At 39.2% G+C, this 19184-nt stretch overlaps 1 protein-coding gene across 1 annotated transcript in view; it reads left to right on the forward strand.

The window, feature by feature from the left end:
- EHHADH (enoyl-CoA hydratase and 3-hydroxyacyl CoA dehydrogenase) overlaps positions 1–19184 on the forward strand; it is a 51773-nt gene that overhangs the window by 17221 nt on the left and 15368 nt on the right. Inside the window, exons 5-6 of the mRNA XM_082840540.1 lie at positions 5234–5338; positions 18843–19184. Coding sequence (XP_082696666.1) covers positions 5234–5338; positions 18843–19184 — 447 coding nt within the window. The remainder of the gene's footprint in view (positions 1–5233; positions 5339–18842) is intronic.

Below are 19184 nucleotides of genomic sequence, written 5' to 3' on the forward strand. Positions count from 1 at the left end.
AGAGATAATTCTGGAACGTGGAACAATTACAACAACCACGCTTCTCCACAATTCCCTTAAAATGCCATCTGAAAACAACCGAATCTTTAGCAGTAACCACAAAACACACGCTTGGGCACAATGCAGTTCATTCCCTGATGTTCTCTGTCCAATCAAATGATGAAAACTACAGTGCCCTGATGTTGCTTCTGCTGTTATTTTCTAGGTCCCGTCTTTCTTTTTCACTGAACAGCATAGAAAGCCTCTTCTCTATTCTCATAGAGCCTTGTCTCAGCCCCATAGTTACTTTATGATCTTTCCCAGGACAGGGATGCCCTCAGACTCTAGTCTTTGATGAGGTACCTCTTGCCACCCAGGGTACTGGGGAAGAAGCTGCGAATGGCATCTTTATCCTGCCAGTCTTCCAGATTTAGTTAGGTCCATGTGGGTTTTCTCTATACTCGAACAAGATGTTAAGGGTGAGTTTTAATACCCAGGGCTCCCAGTCAGCAATAATAAATATCAGCAAATATTATTTCATGACTAAGACAAATAAAACAGACCAAAAAAAAAACAAGCTATGAAAATATTCTGTGTCATTAGAAAAATGAAACATAAATGTGAGTCTGTTGAAACAGATTAAAGGCAACAAAAAATCTTAGAAAACTCACAATATTCTAAATTAGAAAAGAAAATATTTTATTTATTAAATAAGAACACCCTGTTTAAAATCAAAACATTAGCCAAAATAACTTTGAAGCAATAAAAAAAAAGATGCACTAGAACAGACTACTGAATCAGCAACATAGAGGATAGAGACACGTTTATAGAATTCAGAAGAATTTCTAAAAAATACAGAAAATGTAAATGAAGGCAGCAGACATGAGAGGTCTATAATAGAGGCCTCTGCTATGAATAATAAAAGCTCCCAGAGCACAAAGCGAAAAGGGGAGAAGCAATAACCATAGGAAAAAATAGAAGAATCTCTTCAGATACATAAAGGAATCAGAGATTGTACTTTAGTAAGCACCTCATTTTCCTGGAAAAACTGATGAGATGTCAATGCCTTGTATTTTGATAAAGATTTTAAATTTCCACAAAATAGACTCCTGCAAGCTTCCAAAGGATAAAAACAAAACACAACAAAAGGTTACTCTTGAAACAGCTAAAATCACTCCAGCCACAAATAAATTCTCAACGTATGGAACATTTGTATACTAAGATGCTATACAGTCTTAAATGTGATCTAAATCAGGAGTTCTTAAAGTGCGGCCCAGGAACTCCTAGGTGTACCTAAGACTATTGTGTATGGGGGGGCAGGGGGTGGGGGTGGGGTCCATGGAGTCAGAACTATTTTCATAATAATAGGATATTGCTTGCCTTTTCCACTCTCATTCCCTCACAAATATACAGTGGAATTTTCCAGAGGTTATTGTATGCCATGTGGTATCAAAACAGATTGAATGCAGAAGCAGAAATGAGAATCCAACTGTCTTCTATTAAGCCAGACATTAAAGAAAGTTGCAAAAATATAAAACAACACTCTTCTCACTAAATTTTTAAAATTTTGAAAATAGAGTTATTTTGCATAAAAATTTATTTATGTTAATATGTAATAGGTTTATCATGGTTATTTTAAAGTGATTTAATAAAGATACATTTTTAAAGTTCTCAGTTATAATTTCTAATATAGTAAATATTAATAGAAATAACCCATATAAAAAAAAGCTCTTTGGCATATTCCATAATTTTTAAGAGTGCAAAGGGGTCCCAAGACTAAAAAACTTGAGAACTGCTAATCAATACACTTTTTAAAAAAATAAATTTATTTATTTTATTTTATTTATTTTTGGCTGCATTGGGTCTTCGTTGCTGTGTGTGGGATTTTCTCTAGTTGCAGCGAGCGGGAGCTACCCTTAGTTGTGGTGTGCGGGTTTCTCATTGCGGTGGCTTCTGTTGTTGCAGAGCACAGGCTCTAGGCACGCATGCTCAGTAGTTGTGGCTCACGGGCTCAGCAGTAGTGGCTCTCGGGCTCTAGAGCACAGGCTCAATAGCTGTGGTGCAGGGGCTTAGTTCCTCTGTGGCATGTGGGATCTTCCCGGACCAGGGCTCAAACCCTTGTCCCCTGAATTGGCAGGCAGATTCTTATCCACTGCACCACCAGGGAAGCCCCAATACACTTATGTTTTGACACAGAAACCACAATACAAAACTGTGCACACATGGTCCAAATTAGAAAATAATGAGTCTATATTATTACTAATATATAATTACTAGTGTAAAATTTATACAGTTACTAATATATAATTAGACTAAAGTCTGAAATGGCTTTTTCCCCCTTTAAATGGGGAGATGTTATAAATTCTTTAGAGCATGAAAAGGGAGTTAAAAACTAAATTTCTTCTCTTCAATAAATTAGATTAGAAATTGCTTTAATTTACAGTGGTATGATAAGTATACTTTTAAGAATGTGAACTATTTTAAGTACCTAATGCAGAATTCATAAGAGGATGCTTACAATCAACCCAACATACTACAGAAATTCAAAGCACATGAGAGGGTTAATTCTGCAAAAGACCAAATAGAAAGGAAGAAAAGCAGCATAAGATATAGGGGGAGGGCTTCCCTGGTGGCGCAGTGGTTGAGAGTCCGCCTGCCGACGCAGGGGACGCGGGTTCGTGCCCCGGTCTGGGAGGATCCCACATGCCACGGATAGGCTGGGCCTGTGAGCCATGGCCGCTGAGCCTGCGCGTCCGGAGCCTGTGCTCCGCAACGGGAGAGGCCACAACAGTGAGAGGCCTGCGTACCGCAAAAAAAAAAAAAAAAAAAAAAGTATATATATATATATATATATATATATATATATATGGGGAAATCATAATAGTGTGAAATGAGTCTGTAAATTCTAAGGTTTATAGAAATTAAAGCATGTGGGGAATATTGAGGAATTGTGTGTTCCTGCTTTCAGTATTAAGCCTGAAAGGCAAGAATATCTTGGAGGAAATCAGGAAGGAATCTGGCTTCTTTGACAAAAAGAAATAAAGTGAACTAAGATTCACCTTTTTCAAAGCACTGCTGCTTATAGAAATATCACTATTATTAACATGATGAAGAAAAGAGGTAAAAATAGTAAGAATATGATAGATTTTGATTTGCATAGAGAAGGTCACAGTGAATTAGAAGAAAGCTAACATTGGAATCATACACCTATCTTTTTATTTTATTTTATTTTTTAACATCTTTGTTGGACACCTATCTTTTTAAGTAGTCTGTACAATTTTAAGGGGACTTTAAAATGGCATCTGGAAAGGGTTCCATGTAGAAATTTTTTTCTAAAGCTTGGAAAAGAAGCCACAAAGAAAATTGGAAAGAATTGAGATTACCTGGCTTGCAGAAGTCTCAACTTCAGTTGCCGCAGTCTCTTTATAGTAGATCTAGGGAGGGCTTTTATTAGATTGGACAGTGGTTATTATGTACACTCACAAGAAAGAACAAGAAAGCACAAGAAAGAACAAGTTTAAATCTCAGCATGAGGATTTGGGTTGGATATACAGAGCTGTGTCTTCAGGTCCTTGAAACAGAATAAAAGTACCTGAAATCTCATTGACTCCGTAAGAACAGTAGTGGCCCTTCCAACTTTTGTGAAATCCAGGTCAGAAGAAAACATTACAGCTAATGGAATTTTCAGTTCATCCTGTGGACATCTCATGTTTCCCCTGCTCAGTTGCCCCAAAGATCCTTTTAGTACCCAGGTTTTCATATTCCATTCCGTGTCCCTTTGGGCCCCTTAACCTAGAGAGTCTGATTCACTCACCCCTCACTCAAGTGATTTTGTACAGAGGAGACTTCACCCTTGAAGCCACTTGCCCACCCCCCACTGCCCTCCTCACCCCAGGCGGAGATCTGGAAGCCTGTTTTCAAAGGCATTTCCAGAAAACTGCCCAAATATTGCTGTTACAGAGTGACCCCTGCCCAAAATCATTGAATTGTCTATCTGATCAAGAAAAGCCATTGGTAGCTCTCTGAAGCACGAATAAGAACTGGGAATGGAGGGTTTGTCTCAGAGATGGCAACCACCAACACTCTGTAAGAGCAGCAAAGACCATGGAGTTGTTGCCAGCAAGACTGACTTGGTGATTGCTCTTCAGAAGCTCAGATGGTGCTGGTAAACAAGCAAGCAATGTGTTGCTGTCTCTCTCCTGACCCTGTGGTGAGGGAAGCTTATATCCCTTAACCTCCTGCTTCAGAGTGTGCAGATCAAATTACGCATCTATGCTTGCTGGAGAACATGGGAGTAATGCAAACCCTCATCAAACTTCTGTAACCTCCTAGAGCTTCCAGTCTATATCAGAGGCTGCCAAGTGTCACTAGTGGATGGTAGATGCTCCTGGCACCACCGCCACCAGACACTAGATGTCACCACCTGTGCAGTGAGATTTACGCTGTTGCTGTTCCTTAGTGTTATTCACTCCAGCTAAAAACCCTCAGTTGAGCACTCAGTTTGCCAAGCTTGGGATCATGGGACACACCGTAGTGCCAGGTCTGAAGGAACAATTGTCTGATCATCTCTGTTTCTTTTTTAGCTTCCCTTTTAGCTCCAAAGCTCACACATTAGCAATTCCACAAACTAAGGGAGGGTCGAGATGCTGGGTAGCCAAAAAATGGCAGAGGTCCACCCCACTTTTCCTGTGAAATTTTGATTATAACTTATGTGATATCAACTTAATAATTCTTCTCCCCTGTCTATCCAACTATATTTGTGTTTGAGCTCAGTTCGTAATCAATGGCAGCCCATGGTGTATGCTAGTATAAGAACAGATAGTATTGCTATTGCTGTGCTGCTACTACCTCTGTTATTTTTTTATCTCTATTATTATCAAACAATAAATCCTCATTATTATATAGATTTATAGTTCATAAAGTGCTTCTAATAGAGATTTATAGAAGTAAAATGTATTATTTTCACTTAATACTCAGAATTACCAAGATAAGCATAATTTTTGCCATTTACCAATGAAGAAATTGTGGTCCTAGTACAGTTCACACAAATAGTGCAAGGTAGAGCTGGAACTTGAATCCAAATTTTCTGATTACCTCTGCAGTAATCTTTCCACTGTAACAGTCAGCGTGGTGCTTGTTTATTTAGTAACAGATGTTTATACCCAGGACAAGTGAATTTTCCTACTAGAGAGAGTGATGTTTTTGGTTTAATCTCACATTGTTCTTTGATTTATTTTATTTTGTTTTCTTTTAGGAAGACATATTTCGGCAAATGAAGCTCTTAAGCTGGGTATTCTAGATAAAATTGTGAACTCAGATCCGGTTGAAGAAGCAATCAAATTTGCCCAGAGAGTTTCAGGTAAAGATGATAATAATAAAACTAGCACAAATTGGAAACAAGTTAAATGTCCATCTTAATAAGGAACTCCTTAAATATTTTATGGTACATCCAAATAGAATATGATACAGTTTTTTTTAATTGGAGTATAATTACTTTACAATGTTGTGTTAGTTTCTGCTGTTCAATGAAGTGAATCAGCTATATGTATACCTATATCTCCTCCCTCTTGAACCTCCCTCCCTGCCCCCCACCACCCCACCCATCTAGGTCGTCACAGAGCACCTAGCTGAGCTTCCTGTGCTTTATAGCATGTTCCCACTAGCTAGCTATTTTATGCATGGTAGTGTATATATCAACCCTAATCTCCAAATACGTCCCACCCTCTCCTTCCCTCTCTGTGTCCACATGTCCATTCTCTACATCTACGTCTCTATTCCTTCCCTGCAAATAGGTTCATCTGTACCATTTTTCTAGATTCCACATACATGCGTTAGTATACAATGTTTGTTTTTCTCTTTCTGGCTTACTTCACTCTGTATGACAAGACTCCACATCTCTACAAATGACCCAGTTTTGTTCCTTTTTATGGCTGAGTAATATTCCATTGTGTACGTGTACAACATCTTCTTTATGCATTCATCTGTCGTTGGAATTTAGGTTGTTTCCATGTCCTGGCTATTGTAAATAGTGCTGCAATGAACATTTGGTAACATGTGTCCTTTTGAGTTATGGTTTTCTCAGGGTATATGTACAGGAGTGGGATTGCTGGGTCATATGGTAGTTCTATTTTTAGTTGTTTAAGGAACCTCCATACCAGAGGTTGATACAGTGGCTGTATCAATTTACATTCCCACCAACAGTGCAAAAGGGTTCCCTTTTCTCCACACCCTCTCCAGCATTTATTGTTTGTAGAGTTTTTGATGATGGCCATTCTGACTGGTGTGAGGTGATACCTCATTGTAGTTTTGATTTGCATTTCTCTAATAATCAGTGATGTTGAGCATCTTTTCATGTGCCTCTTGGCCATCTGCATGTCTTCTTTTTTTTTTTTTTTTTGTGGTACGCGGGCCCCTCACTGCTGTGGCCTCTCCCGTTGCGGAGCACAGGCTCCGGACGTGCAGGCTCAGTGGCCATGGCTCACAGGCCCAGCCACTCCGTGGCATGTGGGATCTTCCCAGACCGGGGCACGAACCCGCGTCCCCTGCATCGGCAGGCGGACTCTCAACCACTGCGCCACCAGGGAAGCCCTGCATGTCTTCTTTAGTGAAATGTCTATTTAGGTCTTCTGCGCATTTTTTAATCGGGTCGTTTTTTGATATTGAGCTCCATGACCTATTTGTATACTTTGGAGATTAGTCCTTTGTCCGTTGCTTCTTTTGCAAATACAGTTTTAAAATGAATGAGAAACTCTATGTATTGACATGGTATGAATGCCATGATGTATTGTATGGTTAAATGAAAAACACATCATTGTGTACAGTGGTTCAACATTTGTGTAACAAGAAAGGGGGGATGGGATTGAATGTTTATATAGGGAGAGTGTATATATGTAACTGTCTCTTGTAACTATTCACAAGAGAGGATTGATGGTTGCCTCTGGGAATGGGGCTGACCAGCCAGCAGAAGCAGTTAAAAGTAGACGTCCCTTTTTATTCTTCTGTACCTTTTGAATTTTTATTGAATGAGTGTATCTTCTATTAAGAAACATAACTAAAATTTAAGAAAAACCAAGCAAACAAACATTTCAGCCATTAGAAGACAGGCTCTATAATTTACCACAATGAAGCCATGGTTCTGTCTCAGTGAGCTACGTTTTCTCTCTCTCACTGGTTTCTCACTTTATGGACTCATGACATTCCTTTAAGAGTTCTTTGGAGTGGCATTCCTAGATTTCTTTTTTTAAAAAAATGTTTCTTTTTGATTTATGGAGGTTGGCAGCAAGATGGAGAGGGTTAAAGTGCATCAGAAAAAATAATTGGGAGGAATATTGGGCTATAGTCAGAGTGTTCATCTCCCTCGGTTGGTGGTAGGTAATGGCTAGGTGTCATTCAAAGGCTTCTTTTGAAAAAGTCCTTCTTTTGTCCACCCTGGCAGGGACCAAACACTTCCCTGAAATAATCTTTCTTTTTGTGGCTCTAACCAGTTACTGTTTCATTTCAATAGCAAAAGCTTGAACTGGAAAGGCCAGGAACTGTAAGGAGAAAATACTGGTGACTCTAAAGAGAGTTAGCAAGGCTTTGCCCAAAGGGGAATGAGTTTCCTGCTGTCTTTCTCTGCTTTCCAGATAATCTTCACCACAGTTTCATCACTGGTTTCATTGTGCCTCCTGGAAGCACTTATTGTTTTGTTGGAAGTCATTTGGCCTACAGCAAAGGCTATTTGCATTTGTAGGTCCCTAAATGGTTTTTGGTTTGGAGCTTAAGAGAGACCCATGTCTATCATTTACACCTGTAGTTTTAGTTTGTAAAGGCCCTGATTTTGACAGAAGTTCTTTTCTTTGACTGATTTCCAGAGATTCAGATTTGAGAGTTAAGTTACTACAAGAGATAGATGAGCATCATGGTCTGGTACACTCATAAAATGATCTGTTTTAATTACTAAAATTTATTTAGTTTTAAAAATTAATTTTACATTAAAATTTTAAACACTAAATTGTTATTTTTTTAAATTTATAAAAAGGTCTACTCAATCTAAGTAATATTACAGTTTGTCCACTTGGTGGCATCCAAATATTGAGGAGGAATCATTTGCTTTAAAATTTGGTAATTTACCTGTTAACGATAGGAGAATGGTTCTGGGCTTTGGACAATTATGTATAACTATTTTAAATGATAATCATGAAAACTTTGTAGAAGTGTAAAATTGTGGTATAAAAATGTCTAAATAGGGCTTCCCTGGTGGCGCAGTGGTTGAGAATCTGCCTGCCAATGCAGGGGACACGGGTTCGAGCCCTGGTCTGGGAAGATCCCACATGCCGCGGAGCAACTAGGCCCGTGAGCCACAGTTACTGAGCCTGCGCGTCTGGAGCCTGTGTTCTGCAGCAAGAGAGGCCGTGATAGTGAGAGGCCCGCGCACCGCGATGAAGAGTGGCCCCCACTTGCCGCAACTAGAGAAAGCCCTCGCACAGAAACAAAGACCCAACACAGCCATAAATAAATAAATAAAATTAAAAAAAAATGTCTAAATACAAACTTACATATAGTCTATACTTATAGTTACATAGAGTATTATGAATACAGACAAAAATTTTGTTGCTGTTGTTTTTTAAACATCTTTATTGGAGTATAATTGCTTTACAATGGTGTGTTAGTTTCTGCTTTATAACAAAGTGAATCAGTTATACATATACATATGTCCCCATATCTCTTCCCTCTTGTGTCTCCCTCCCGGCCACCCTCCCTATCCCACCCCTCTAGGTGGTCACAAAGCACTGAGCTGATCTCCCTGCGCTATGCGGCTGCTTCCCACTAGCTATCTATTTTACGTTTGGTAGTGTATATATGTCCATGCCACTCTCTTACTTTGTCCGAGCCTTACCCTTCCCCCTCCCCGTGTCCTCAAGTCCATTCTCTAGTAGGTCTGTGACAGATAAAAATTTAAAGAAAATACACAAAAATGAAAATAAGTTGTTTTCCCCCCAGAATTTCTTAAATGATTTTTGCTTTTGTTTTGATTTTTCCAGCTTGAGGTATAATTTACACACAATAAAATTCACCCATTTTAAATGAAGAGGTCGATGAATTTCTGTAATCATTTGCAGTTGTATAACCACTGCCACAATCAAGATATAGTTCTATCACCCTAAATAGTATTGTCATGCCTCTTTCAGTAGATTCTCTCCCCTGCCCTTGGCCGCAGACAACCACTGGCCTGTTTTCTGTTACTATAGTTTTGTTTTCTAGAATTTCATATAACATGTAGTCTTTTGTGTCTGGCTTCTCTCACTTAGCATGTTTTTGAGGTTCATGATGTTCTTTCATGTATTAATTTTTTATTCTTTTTTTGGTACTGAATAATAATCCATAGTATGGATATACCACAATATGTTTATTCATTTATCAGTTGATGAACATTTAGGTTGTTTTCACTATGGGTGTACACAAGTCTTTGCAGACATTATATTTCCCTTTCTCCTGAGTAAATACCTAAGAGTAGTATTGCTGGATCATATAGTAAGTATATGCTTAATTCTTAAATGCTTTTTAAACTTGGTGATTAATATAAAACCATTCATGATTTGAAAGACAGTAATTTTTTCCAAGCAAATTAGCAAAGATAGAAAAAATAATATGCTCAGATTGAATTTAAATAAGCACTTATTAAACAGCTTGTAGTATATCCTGCCTGTCTAGACGGCAATTGGGCAATCATGTATTGAAGCTTGTTCTTATGTTTTGACTTATTATTTCTATTCTCAGATGTTTATCACAGAGAAATAATCACAGAAGTACACAAATATTTGTATACAGTGATACTCACTGATACTAAAGCTTTATTTATCATTATTAAATGTTGGAAACAACTCAAATATCTAATTCTAAGGGATTAATTGCATAAAAGATGATAGATCTCAGTGAAGCAACCCCATTCAGCCATTAAAGCTTCCATTTTTAAAGGAAATTGAAGAGCTTGGAAAAATGCTTACATGTAATATTAAGTAGAAAAAACAACCAGATAGGAAGTTGCACAAATGTGTGTGTGTTCATATGCATATTTACATACAGAAAAAAAAAACAAGGAGATATAACAGATTTTTAACAGTGGTTGTATTTGGATGGTAGGTAGAGAAGACCTTTGTTTTTTTTTTTTTTAATGTTTATCTTTTCCTATTATCTGAGTCATTAAATTTACCCAAAGGAAAAAGGGATGCCTGGCCAGTGTGGAAGGGGTACAGTCTAGTAGAGAAATAGGTTTAGGATTGGATGTCAGGAGGCCTGGATTATAATTTTAACCCATAGCTATATGGACCCTAACAAATCAGCTTTGGGGGCTTTATTTTCTTCATCAATGAAAGGAAATGTTTCAACAAAATACGCTGATTTCAAACTGTGTTCTGAGACCCTATGGGCTCCAGTTTTTTTTGTCTTGCTACAACCTGGGCAGCTCTACTGTGTCTCTTTTGAGGTTTAGGGTTTAGAATCCCAAGGAAAACTCTGGAACTTTTACTTTAAAAAAAAAAATGAGTTCCACTGTTTAGAATCCTATGATTTCTTGGTGCTGCCCTGTAATAGATAAACGCTAGAGATACAAGGTAGAGAAATCGGGCAGATCAATGAAGGACTAGCTCAGAGAATCTTATCTACATTTACACTTATTATCTTACAAAATGTGTAGCTTAGCTAGGCTTACATATTTTGCATTTCATTTTCATTTGAGGTCTTGTGCTTTTCCTTTCTTTTTTTCCTTTGTTTGCTTTTAAATATAGCTGTTAGACTGTGGTTATTTGGCAGACAAAATTGATGGATTGATTTGAAGGACAGGCTTCACAAAAATCTATTATAAAAATGTATATTTATGTTTTATAATAGATATTTTTAATAAATATATGATATAAATAGTACAGATATTTATTATAAATATATGATATAAATAGTACTGATGTTTATTATAAATATGAATGTATAAATATAAAATATTTTTTATTAAAATATATTGATGTAGGGCTTCCCTGGTGGCGCAGTGGTTGAGAGTCCGCCTGCCGATGCAGGGGACATGGGTTCGTGCCCCGGTCCGGGAAGATCCCACATGCCGTGGAGCGGCTAGGCCCGTGAGCCATGGCCACTGAGCCTGCGCGTCCGGAGCCTGTGCTCTGCAATGGGAGAGGCCACAACAGTGAGAGGCTATATATATATAGATGTTAAATATATGTGCATTTACAAATCTATAGCTAGTGAAGCTAGTGCAATTGTCTTGATCTAGAGGAACGGTTCTCAAACGTTACTGTGCATCAGAATCACTTGGAGGGTCTGTTAAAACATACATTATAGGACCCCACTCATTACTTTCTGAATTAGTACATCTGGGATGGGGCCCAATTTGCATTTCTAACAAGTTCCTAGGCGATGTTGATGCTGTATTCTGGGGACCACACTTTGAGAACCACTGATGTACAGAGAACAAGAGTGAGAATGGAGATAACTTTTCCTAGCTTTGACTTTTTACATGCAAACATTACCTGCTGTCTTAAAGATATTAGTAAATCTGTTCTGCATGGTTAAAAAACAAACATGTATGGTTGCACACCTTGTGATTATACCAAAAACTCCTGAATTAACAAATTTTAAAATGGTGACTTTTACTGATGTGATTTATATCTCAGTTTTAAAAATACTGTAAAATTTTTGAATTCTCTTTTTCCATTTGTAAAAATATTCCATTAATTCAGCCTATTCTCACTCCACATCACTACCCCCACCCCCACTGCTGAAATGTTGACTTAAAAAAATAACAAAAGGAAAAGATTAAGAGCACTTATTTAGTTTCCACATCCAATAAAGAAGTTGAGAAGGAAGGAAATTTCCAATGGTCAATGTTGCAATCAGCAGTTTTGGAGCCAGTTATGGGTGGGAGGGGATTGTAGGAGGTTAACATATATATCTAAAAATGTGATTTGGGAAGTAGCTGCAAATTTCTCTACAAACTTAACACGCATCCTGGAGAGTTGACTGTGGAAGTTAATTAGCTTCATGTATCTTAATGCTTTTGTTACATGAAGCCTCTTAGACTACTGCAGTGCAATGGATTTAGCAGAGCAATTCAAAATCACTTGGCCAAACCAGATTGCTTTGGCTAAACTGGGGAGGGGAGGGTCCTGTAAAATGCTATTTATTTGCATTTGGCCAGCAGCCTGCTTGTTCCCAAACTGAGTAAGAACTCCTTGTTCCCACGTGCATGATTCTGGCATGAAGCTGAAAATGTATACTGTTAGTCAAAGATGGTCACAGGGGACACCCAAGTGGGAGCCTCAACTCAGGAACCCAGTGCTCTGTTTTTGTCCCTGTAATGAACTCTTGTCCTGTTACTATGACTGCACTGGGCTGTGTTAGCCATTTTTAGCGATTATTATTCTGCCCAAAGACCTTGATCTGTTTAGATTTTGTGGCTTAAAAAAAAATCTTAGTGGTTACATCTGTCTTTCTCTTCATTTTATCTTTTGCGCTTTGTAATTTATTTTTACTGTCTGGGAACATTTATATAAACATGTTTCACAAAAGCAGAGTGACACTGCCATACCTAGGAAGCCTGAGCACACGTCTAAACTGGGCTTCTTTTTTATGTACCCCACTTCTTTAGGGACCCCCCCTCAAGCCTGGAAAAATGCAGTTGTTCTGTTTGTCCTTTGCAGCCCTTCTATGAGAGAGACAGCTTATTGTTTATGAGAGTTAGAGAAAAGAGAGTCCATTATGTCTTAGGAAACCATTTCTGTAAACTGCACATTATGTCTCTCTTTATCCTAGGCAGAGAAAATCTCTTCCTGTTAGTTTACTAGAAAGGAAAGAGGGAAAATAATCACCTCCTTTTCTTCCTTTGGGCATGTGAGTCCTTTACTTTTTTAATTAAAACTTCTGCCTTAGAAAACTTCAAAGAATTAAGAAAAAAATGTGAATGGGTCAGGGAAAGAATTCAATTATAAGCATATTTGAATCATTAATTAGTTCTTCACTTTCCCATGTTCCTGGCAGCTAATGCTGGTGCTGCCCTGCTCACACTTGCCTCTCTTATTATGTAGTTACAGCTGAGTGACTTTTAAACTATCAAGACTCTAAAACTACCAGCTGTATAAGAAATACACTTTGAAAACACCATACCTGTAGACCCAAAGTGGAAATTCTGAATATATTTTGTAGTAATAAAATGCAGTTTTAAGATAATAGCATCCTTCAGTTACAGCCACAGAACAAAAGGAATAGGAAATTGACAGGAAAAAACCTTCTAATGTTTGTGCCCTGATCCAGCACTCTCCAGTGGATGTGCTTAGTTTGGCCCTAGGCTGGTCGGAACAAGTGCTCTGGGGGGGCTCCCAAAATGTGCATCTGTAGTCTCAGAGGTTCTGAGTATCCCCAGAATACTAGGAATTTGCCAATTGGCTAAAATTACTGCACACTATTCAGTTTTTTTCTTCATTTTTTTTAAAGATTTTTTTGATATGGACCATTTTTTTTAAAAGTCTTTATTGAATTTGTTACAATATTGCTTCTGTTTTATGTTTTGGTTTTTTGGCCTCAAGGCATGTGGGATCTTCGCTCCCCAACCAGGGATCGAACCCACACCCCCTGCATTGGAAGGCGAAGTCTTAACCACTGGACCACTTTCTTCCTTTTTTTCTTTCTCATCTCTTTTCAATCTCTGGCCCAGGTTAGAGTTGCCAGGAGCTACATCTGTCCTTGATACAGTGGTTGACATATGCTCTGCTCTTGGACCTCCCAGAGGCTATACCTCAAAATCAACTATTGAATTAAAAAAAAATACTCATGCCCAGGCCCCACCCTTAAAGATTCTTAACTGAGTTCACAGTGGGGCATGGGCATCCAAACTTTTTAAACTCCTCAAATAACCCTGATGTGTGCTATGATGTTGAGAATCAGCCCCTGTCACGGTGGGGCTGGTGGTAGTGTCACAAGGACAGAGATCCAGCTCTAAGATATCCCAAACCCAACTATGCTCTGTCCCAGGAAAGTCTGCAACAGCCACCTGTTGTCAGATGCCACAACACTGACAGCTCTGCCTCCTTTCCTCTTCCACTTGTCTTCTTCCCACTGTCCTCTCCCCACTGTCTGTTCTTGTCTCTCTTTTGAGCCACCAGGGAATTAAATCAGCTGTAGGCCCTGGAAAGGTCTTCATCCTTCTGCACTGAGCTTGCCTTCCCATAAAGGATTGGGTAACTCATTGGTTAACTGAGCAAGTAATTGGTAGCCTGTTGGGTAGAGTTCATGTTTCTCCAGCAATAACAGGGACCACATGCTGCTACTCATCATCTTGCCTCCTTTCCTGAATCTTATTCTTATATCATATGGGAAAGCATTAATTTAAAAATCCATTCTTTTGGGCTTCCCTGGTGGCGCAGTGGTTGAGAGTCCGCCTGCCGATGCAGGGGACACGGGTTCGTGCCCCGGTCTGGGAAGATCCCACATGCCGCGGAGCAGCTGGGCCAGTGAGCCATGGCCGCTGAGCCTGCGCGTCTGGAGCCTGTGCTCCGCAACAGGAGAGGCCACAACAGTGAGAGGCCCGCGTACCGCAAAAAAAAAAAAAAAAAAAAAAAAAAAAATCCATTGTTTTCAATTCTACATAGTAATCAAGCATTAAGGAAATGTTCTTGCCAACTAGGTTAAAAAAAAAAAAAGGTTGAGATTATACAATGCCTCACAGATACAGTTCTTCCTTGTGCACATGATTATATCCAAACCTTACTCTCCCTTGGACACATAGTAACATACCAATGCCAGACTGGCTCACATTCATCTGTCTTTTTTTTTTTTTTTTTTTTTTTGTGGTACATGGGCCTCCCACCGTTGCGGCCTCTCCCGTTGCAGACGCGCAGGCTCAGTGACCATGGCCCACGGGCCCAGCCGCTCCGCGGCACGCGGGATCCTCCCGGACCGGGGCACGAACCCGCGTCCCCTGCATCGGCAGGCGGACTCCCAACCACTGCGCCACCAGGGAAGCCCTCATCTGTCTTTTTATAGTGAAACTGCTTTGTAAGCTCTGGTAGGTTTCTGGTCTAATTAACTAAGGTGTACCTTTTTGATATATTCCTTTATTTTTTAAGAGATAGTAGCACTTTTTAGGAAACAGTTTCTGGAATACTATTTTAGAAAACTATTTTAGAAAAATAAATTTGTTACACATTTATACTTTTATGTAAACTTTAAAATAATTCTTTTGAGTTATTTAAAAAAATAGGACCACAAGGATTCTGATTAGAAATTCATATATAATATATGGAAAATATTTATTTTATGCTATTAAATATTTATATTCAGGGACATGGGGTCATTCTTTATTAAGGTATTATTTTATGTTCTTCAATAAAATGTTATATAGGCCTTCGTAACGGTCTTGTACCTTTCTTAACAAATTCATTGCTAGATATTTTTTAACAGCCTTGATGAGGCATAATTTGCCTTTGAGTTAGAGTTGCGCAACCATCCCCATAAATCAGTTTTAGGACTTCTCCACTATCCCCAAAAGTTCCCTCTGCCCTTTTGCAGCTTACCCCCACTCCCACCCCCAGCCCCAGGCAACAGCTGATCTTTCTGTCTCTATAGATTTGCCTCTTCTGGGCATTTAAAATAAATTACATCATATCAATATGTAATCTTTTGCATCTGGCTTCTTTCAGCTTGCATAATGTTTTTAAGGTTCATTTGTGTTGTAGCATGTATCATTAGTTTGATCCTTTTTTTCTTTTTTCCTGGCTGTGTTGGGTCTTCGTTGAGGTGAGTGCAGGCTGCTCTTCATTGTGGTGCGTGGGCTTCTCATTGCGGCGGCTTCTCTTGTTGCAGAGCACGGGCTCTAGGCACCCGGGCTTCAGTAGCTGTGGCATGCAGGATCTAGAGCACAGGCTCAGTAGTTATGGCACATGGGCTTAGTTGCTCCACAGCATGTGGTATCTTCCTGGATGAGGGCTCGAACCTGTGTCCCCTGCATCAGCAGGTGGATTCTTAACCACTGTGCCACCAGGGAAGTCCCTTTTAAAATAATTAATTAATTAATTAATTAATTTATTTATTTAGTTTTGGCTGCGTTGGGTCTTCATTGCTGCGTGCAGTCCTTTGCTAGTTGCAGTGAGCGGGGACTACTCTTTGTTGCGGTGCTTGGGCTTCTCACTGCAGTGGTTTCTCTTGTCGCAGAGCACGGGCTCTAGGCATGCGGGCTTCAGAAGTTGTGGCACGCAGGCTCCAGTAGTTGTGGCATGTGGGCTCAGTAGTTGTGGCTCTTGGGCTCTAGAGCGCAGGGTCATTAGTTGTGGTGCACGGGCTTAGTTGCTCCGCAGCATGTGGGATCTTCCCGGACCAGGGCTGGAACCTGTGTCCCCTGCATTGGCAGGTGGATTCTTAAACACTGCGCCACCAGGGAAGTCCAGTTTGATCCTTTTTATTGCTGAATAGTATTTCATTGTATGGCTATACCACATTTTCTTTATCCATTCATCAGTTGGATATTCACATTGTTTTTGGTTTTGAGTTACTATGAATAATGCTGCAGTGAGTACTCACATACAAGTTTTACATGTTTTCATTTCTCTTGGGTAGATTCCTAGGAGTGAAATTGCTGGGTCGAACAGTAAGTTTATGTTTATCTTTTTAAGAAACTGCCAAACTGTTTTCAAAGTGAATGTACTGCTTTACATTCTCACAAACAACGCACGAGGGTTCCAGGTACTCCACATCACCGCCAACATTCTGTCATGTCTTTTTGATGATAGTCCTTCTAGTGGGTCTGTGTTGGTTATCTATAGTTGCATAACAAATTATCCCAAAATTTATTTGCTTAAAATCAAACTATTCCTATCTTACAGTTTCTGTGGAATCTGGGTGTGGTTAGCCAGGCCCTCTGGTTTAGGGTTTCACAAAAGACTACATTCAAGGTATTGCAGGGGGGACTGTATCTACCTGGAGACTTGACTGGGGAGCGATCTGCTTCCAAGCTCACTCAAGTGGCTATTAGTGGAATTCAGTTCCTCTTGGTCTGCCTCAGTTCCTCACTGGATGTTGGCTGAAAGCCTCCTTCAGTTCTTTGCCTCATGGGCTTCACTGGAGGGCAGCTCACCCATGGTAGCTTGTTTCCCTCAGAGCGAGCAAGTGAGAGAGCAAGAATCTTTTTGTCATTTAATCTCAGAAACGACATCCCATTACTTAGAGGCTGCCTACCACATTCATTGTGGTTTTAATCTGCATTTCCCTAATGACTAATGATGCTGAATGTTTTTTCACTGCTTATTAGCTGTTTGTATATGCTCTTTGGTGAAATATCCACTCAAGTTTTTACCCATTTTAAAATTGAGTTGTTTGCCTTCTTATTATTGAGTCATAAGAGGTCTTTATATACTCTGGATACAAATACTTAATTAGATATTCTGTATGCAAATTGTATTCATTTTCTACTTCTTGATAACAAATTACCACCAGCTCAGCAGTTTTAACAACACAAACGTATTACTTAGTGATCTATAGGTCAGAAGTCTGGTAGGGGTCTCACTGGACTAAACCCAGGTGTCAGCAGCTGCACTCCTTTCTGAAGGCTCTAAGGGAGAATCTGTTTACTGCTCACTCGGGTTGTTGGCAGAATTCGTACTTGTGTTGTAGGACCAAGGTCTCCATGTTTTTGCTGGTTGTAAACTGATGGCCATTCCTAGCTTCTAGAGGTCACTGCAGTCCTTGGCTCTTGGCCCCCTTCCACCATGTTCAAAGCCAGGTTGTCATCCATGGAGCCAGTCCTTCCTGTGTTGCATCTCTCTGACTCTTCCTCTCTCACTCCAGCTGGGAAAGGCTCTCCTCTTTTAAGCATTCATGTAATTAGATTGGGCCCACCTGGATAATACATGGTAATCTTCACATTTCAAGGTCTTTAACCTTAATCACATCTGTAGAGTCTCTTTGCCATGTAAGGTAATATATTCATAGGTTCTGGGGATTAGGAAGTAGACATTTGGGGAGGGTGTTATTTTGCCTACCACACAAATATTTTCTCCCAGTCTATGGTTTATCATTTCATTTCATTTCATTTGCTTAATGGTGTTCTCTGAAGTACAAAAGTCTTTAATTTTGATGAAGTCCAACTTACTGGTTTTTTTCTTTCATGGATTGTGCTAAGAATACTTTGCCTAACCAAAGGTCATAAAGATTTTTCTTTTTTTTTTTTTAGAAAATTTTATAGTTTTAGCTCTTCAGTTTAGATTTATGATCCATTTTGAATTAATTTTTATATATGGTGCTAGGTAAGGATCTAAGTTTGTTTTTTTCATGTGGATATCCAGTTGCCCGCAGCATCTCCTTTCTCTCATTAAATTGTTTTGGCACCTGTGTTGAAAATCAATTGGCAGTGATTATAAGGGTTTATGTTTGAACTCTCAATTCTCTCCATTGATTTGTATCTCTATCCTTGTGCCGACATTACACTGTCTCCTTTTCTAGGTATTTTAAAGTTTTTGTTACTGTTAAGAATGGAGTTAAAATTATTTTGAACCTAAAATATCATTAACTCAGAACGATTTTCCTTAAGCTCACTGGCAGATTGATATAATTAATCTATCATAATATTATCTTGGCCTTGAAGTAAAAAGAAAGTGTAACTTTTATGCCTCAATTAGGTAACTGGAAATTGCTTTGAATCTATTAAATTCTGTCTAATGGGACTAAGTTGCAAAGATGTCGGAGATTTTGGTATTAGTGTTACATTAAATATCTTGATGAATAGTATTTAATTTCATATTTTGAATTTGAACAAGTTATTACTATTGCTATATACACATATTCCCTTGGTATATGTAACATTTCCAAATTTTCTTTCTTATTTCTTTCAGATCAATCTCTAGAATCCCGTAGAATCTACAACAAGCCGATCCAGAGCTTGTCCAACATGGACACCATTTTCAGTGAAGCCCTTCGGAAGATGCGGAAGCAGCACCCTGGGTGCCTTTCTCAGGAGACTTCCATCCGTGCAGTCCAGGCCGCTGTCCAGTATCCCTATGAGGTGGGCATCAAGAAGGAAAAGGAGCTGTATGTGTACCTTCAGAGATCAGGGCAGGCTAGAGCCCTGCAATATTGTTTCTTGGCGGAGAGGACCACAAATAAGTGGTCCACTCCCTCTGGAGCATCCTGGAAAACAGCACTGGCACGGCCCATCTCTTCTGTTGGCATTCTCG

The sequence above is a fragment of the Leucopleurus acutus genome (genome assembly GCF_964270905.1).
Source record: "Leucopleurus acutus genome assembly, chromosome: 5".
Lineage (NCBI taxonomy): Eukaryota > Metazoa > Chordata > Mammalia > Artiodactyla > Delphinidae > Leucopleurus > Leucopleurus acutus.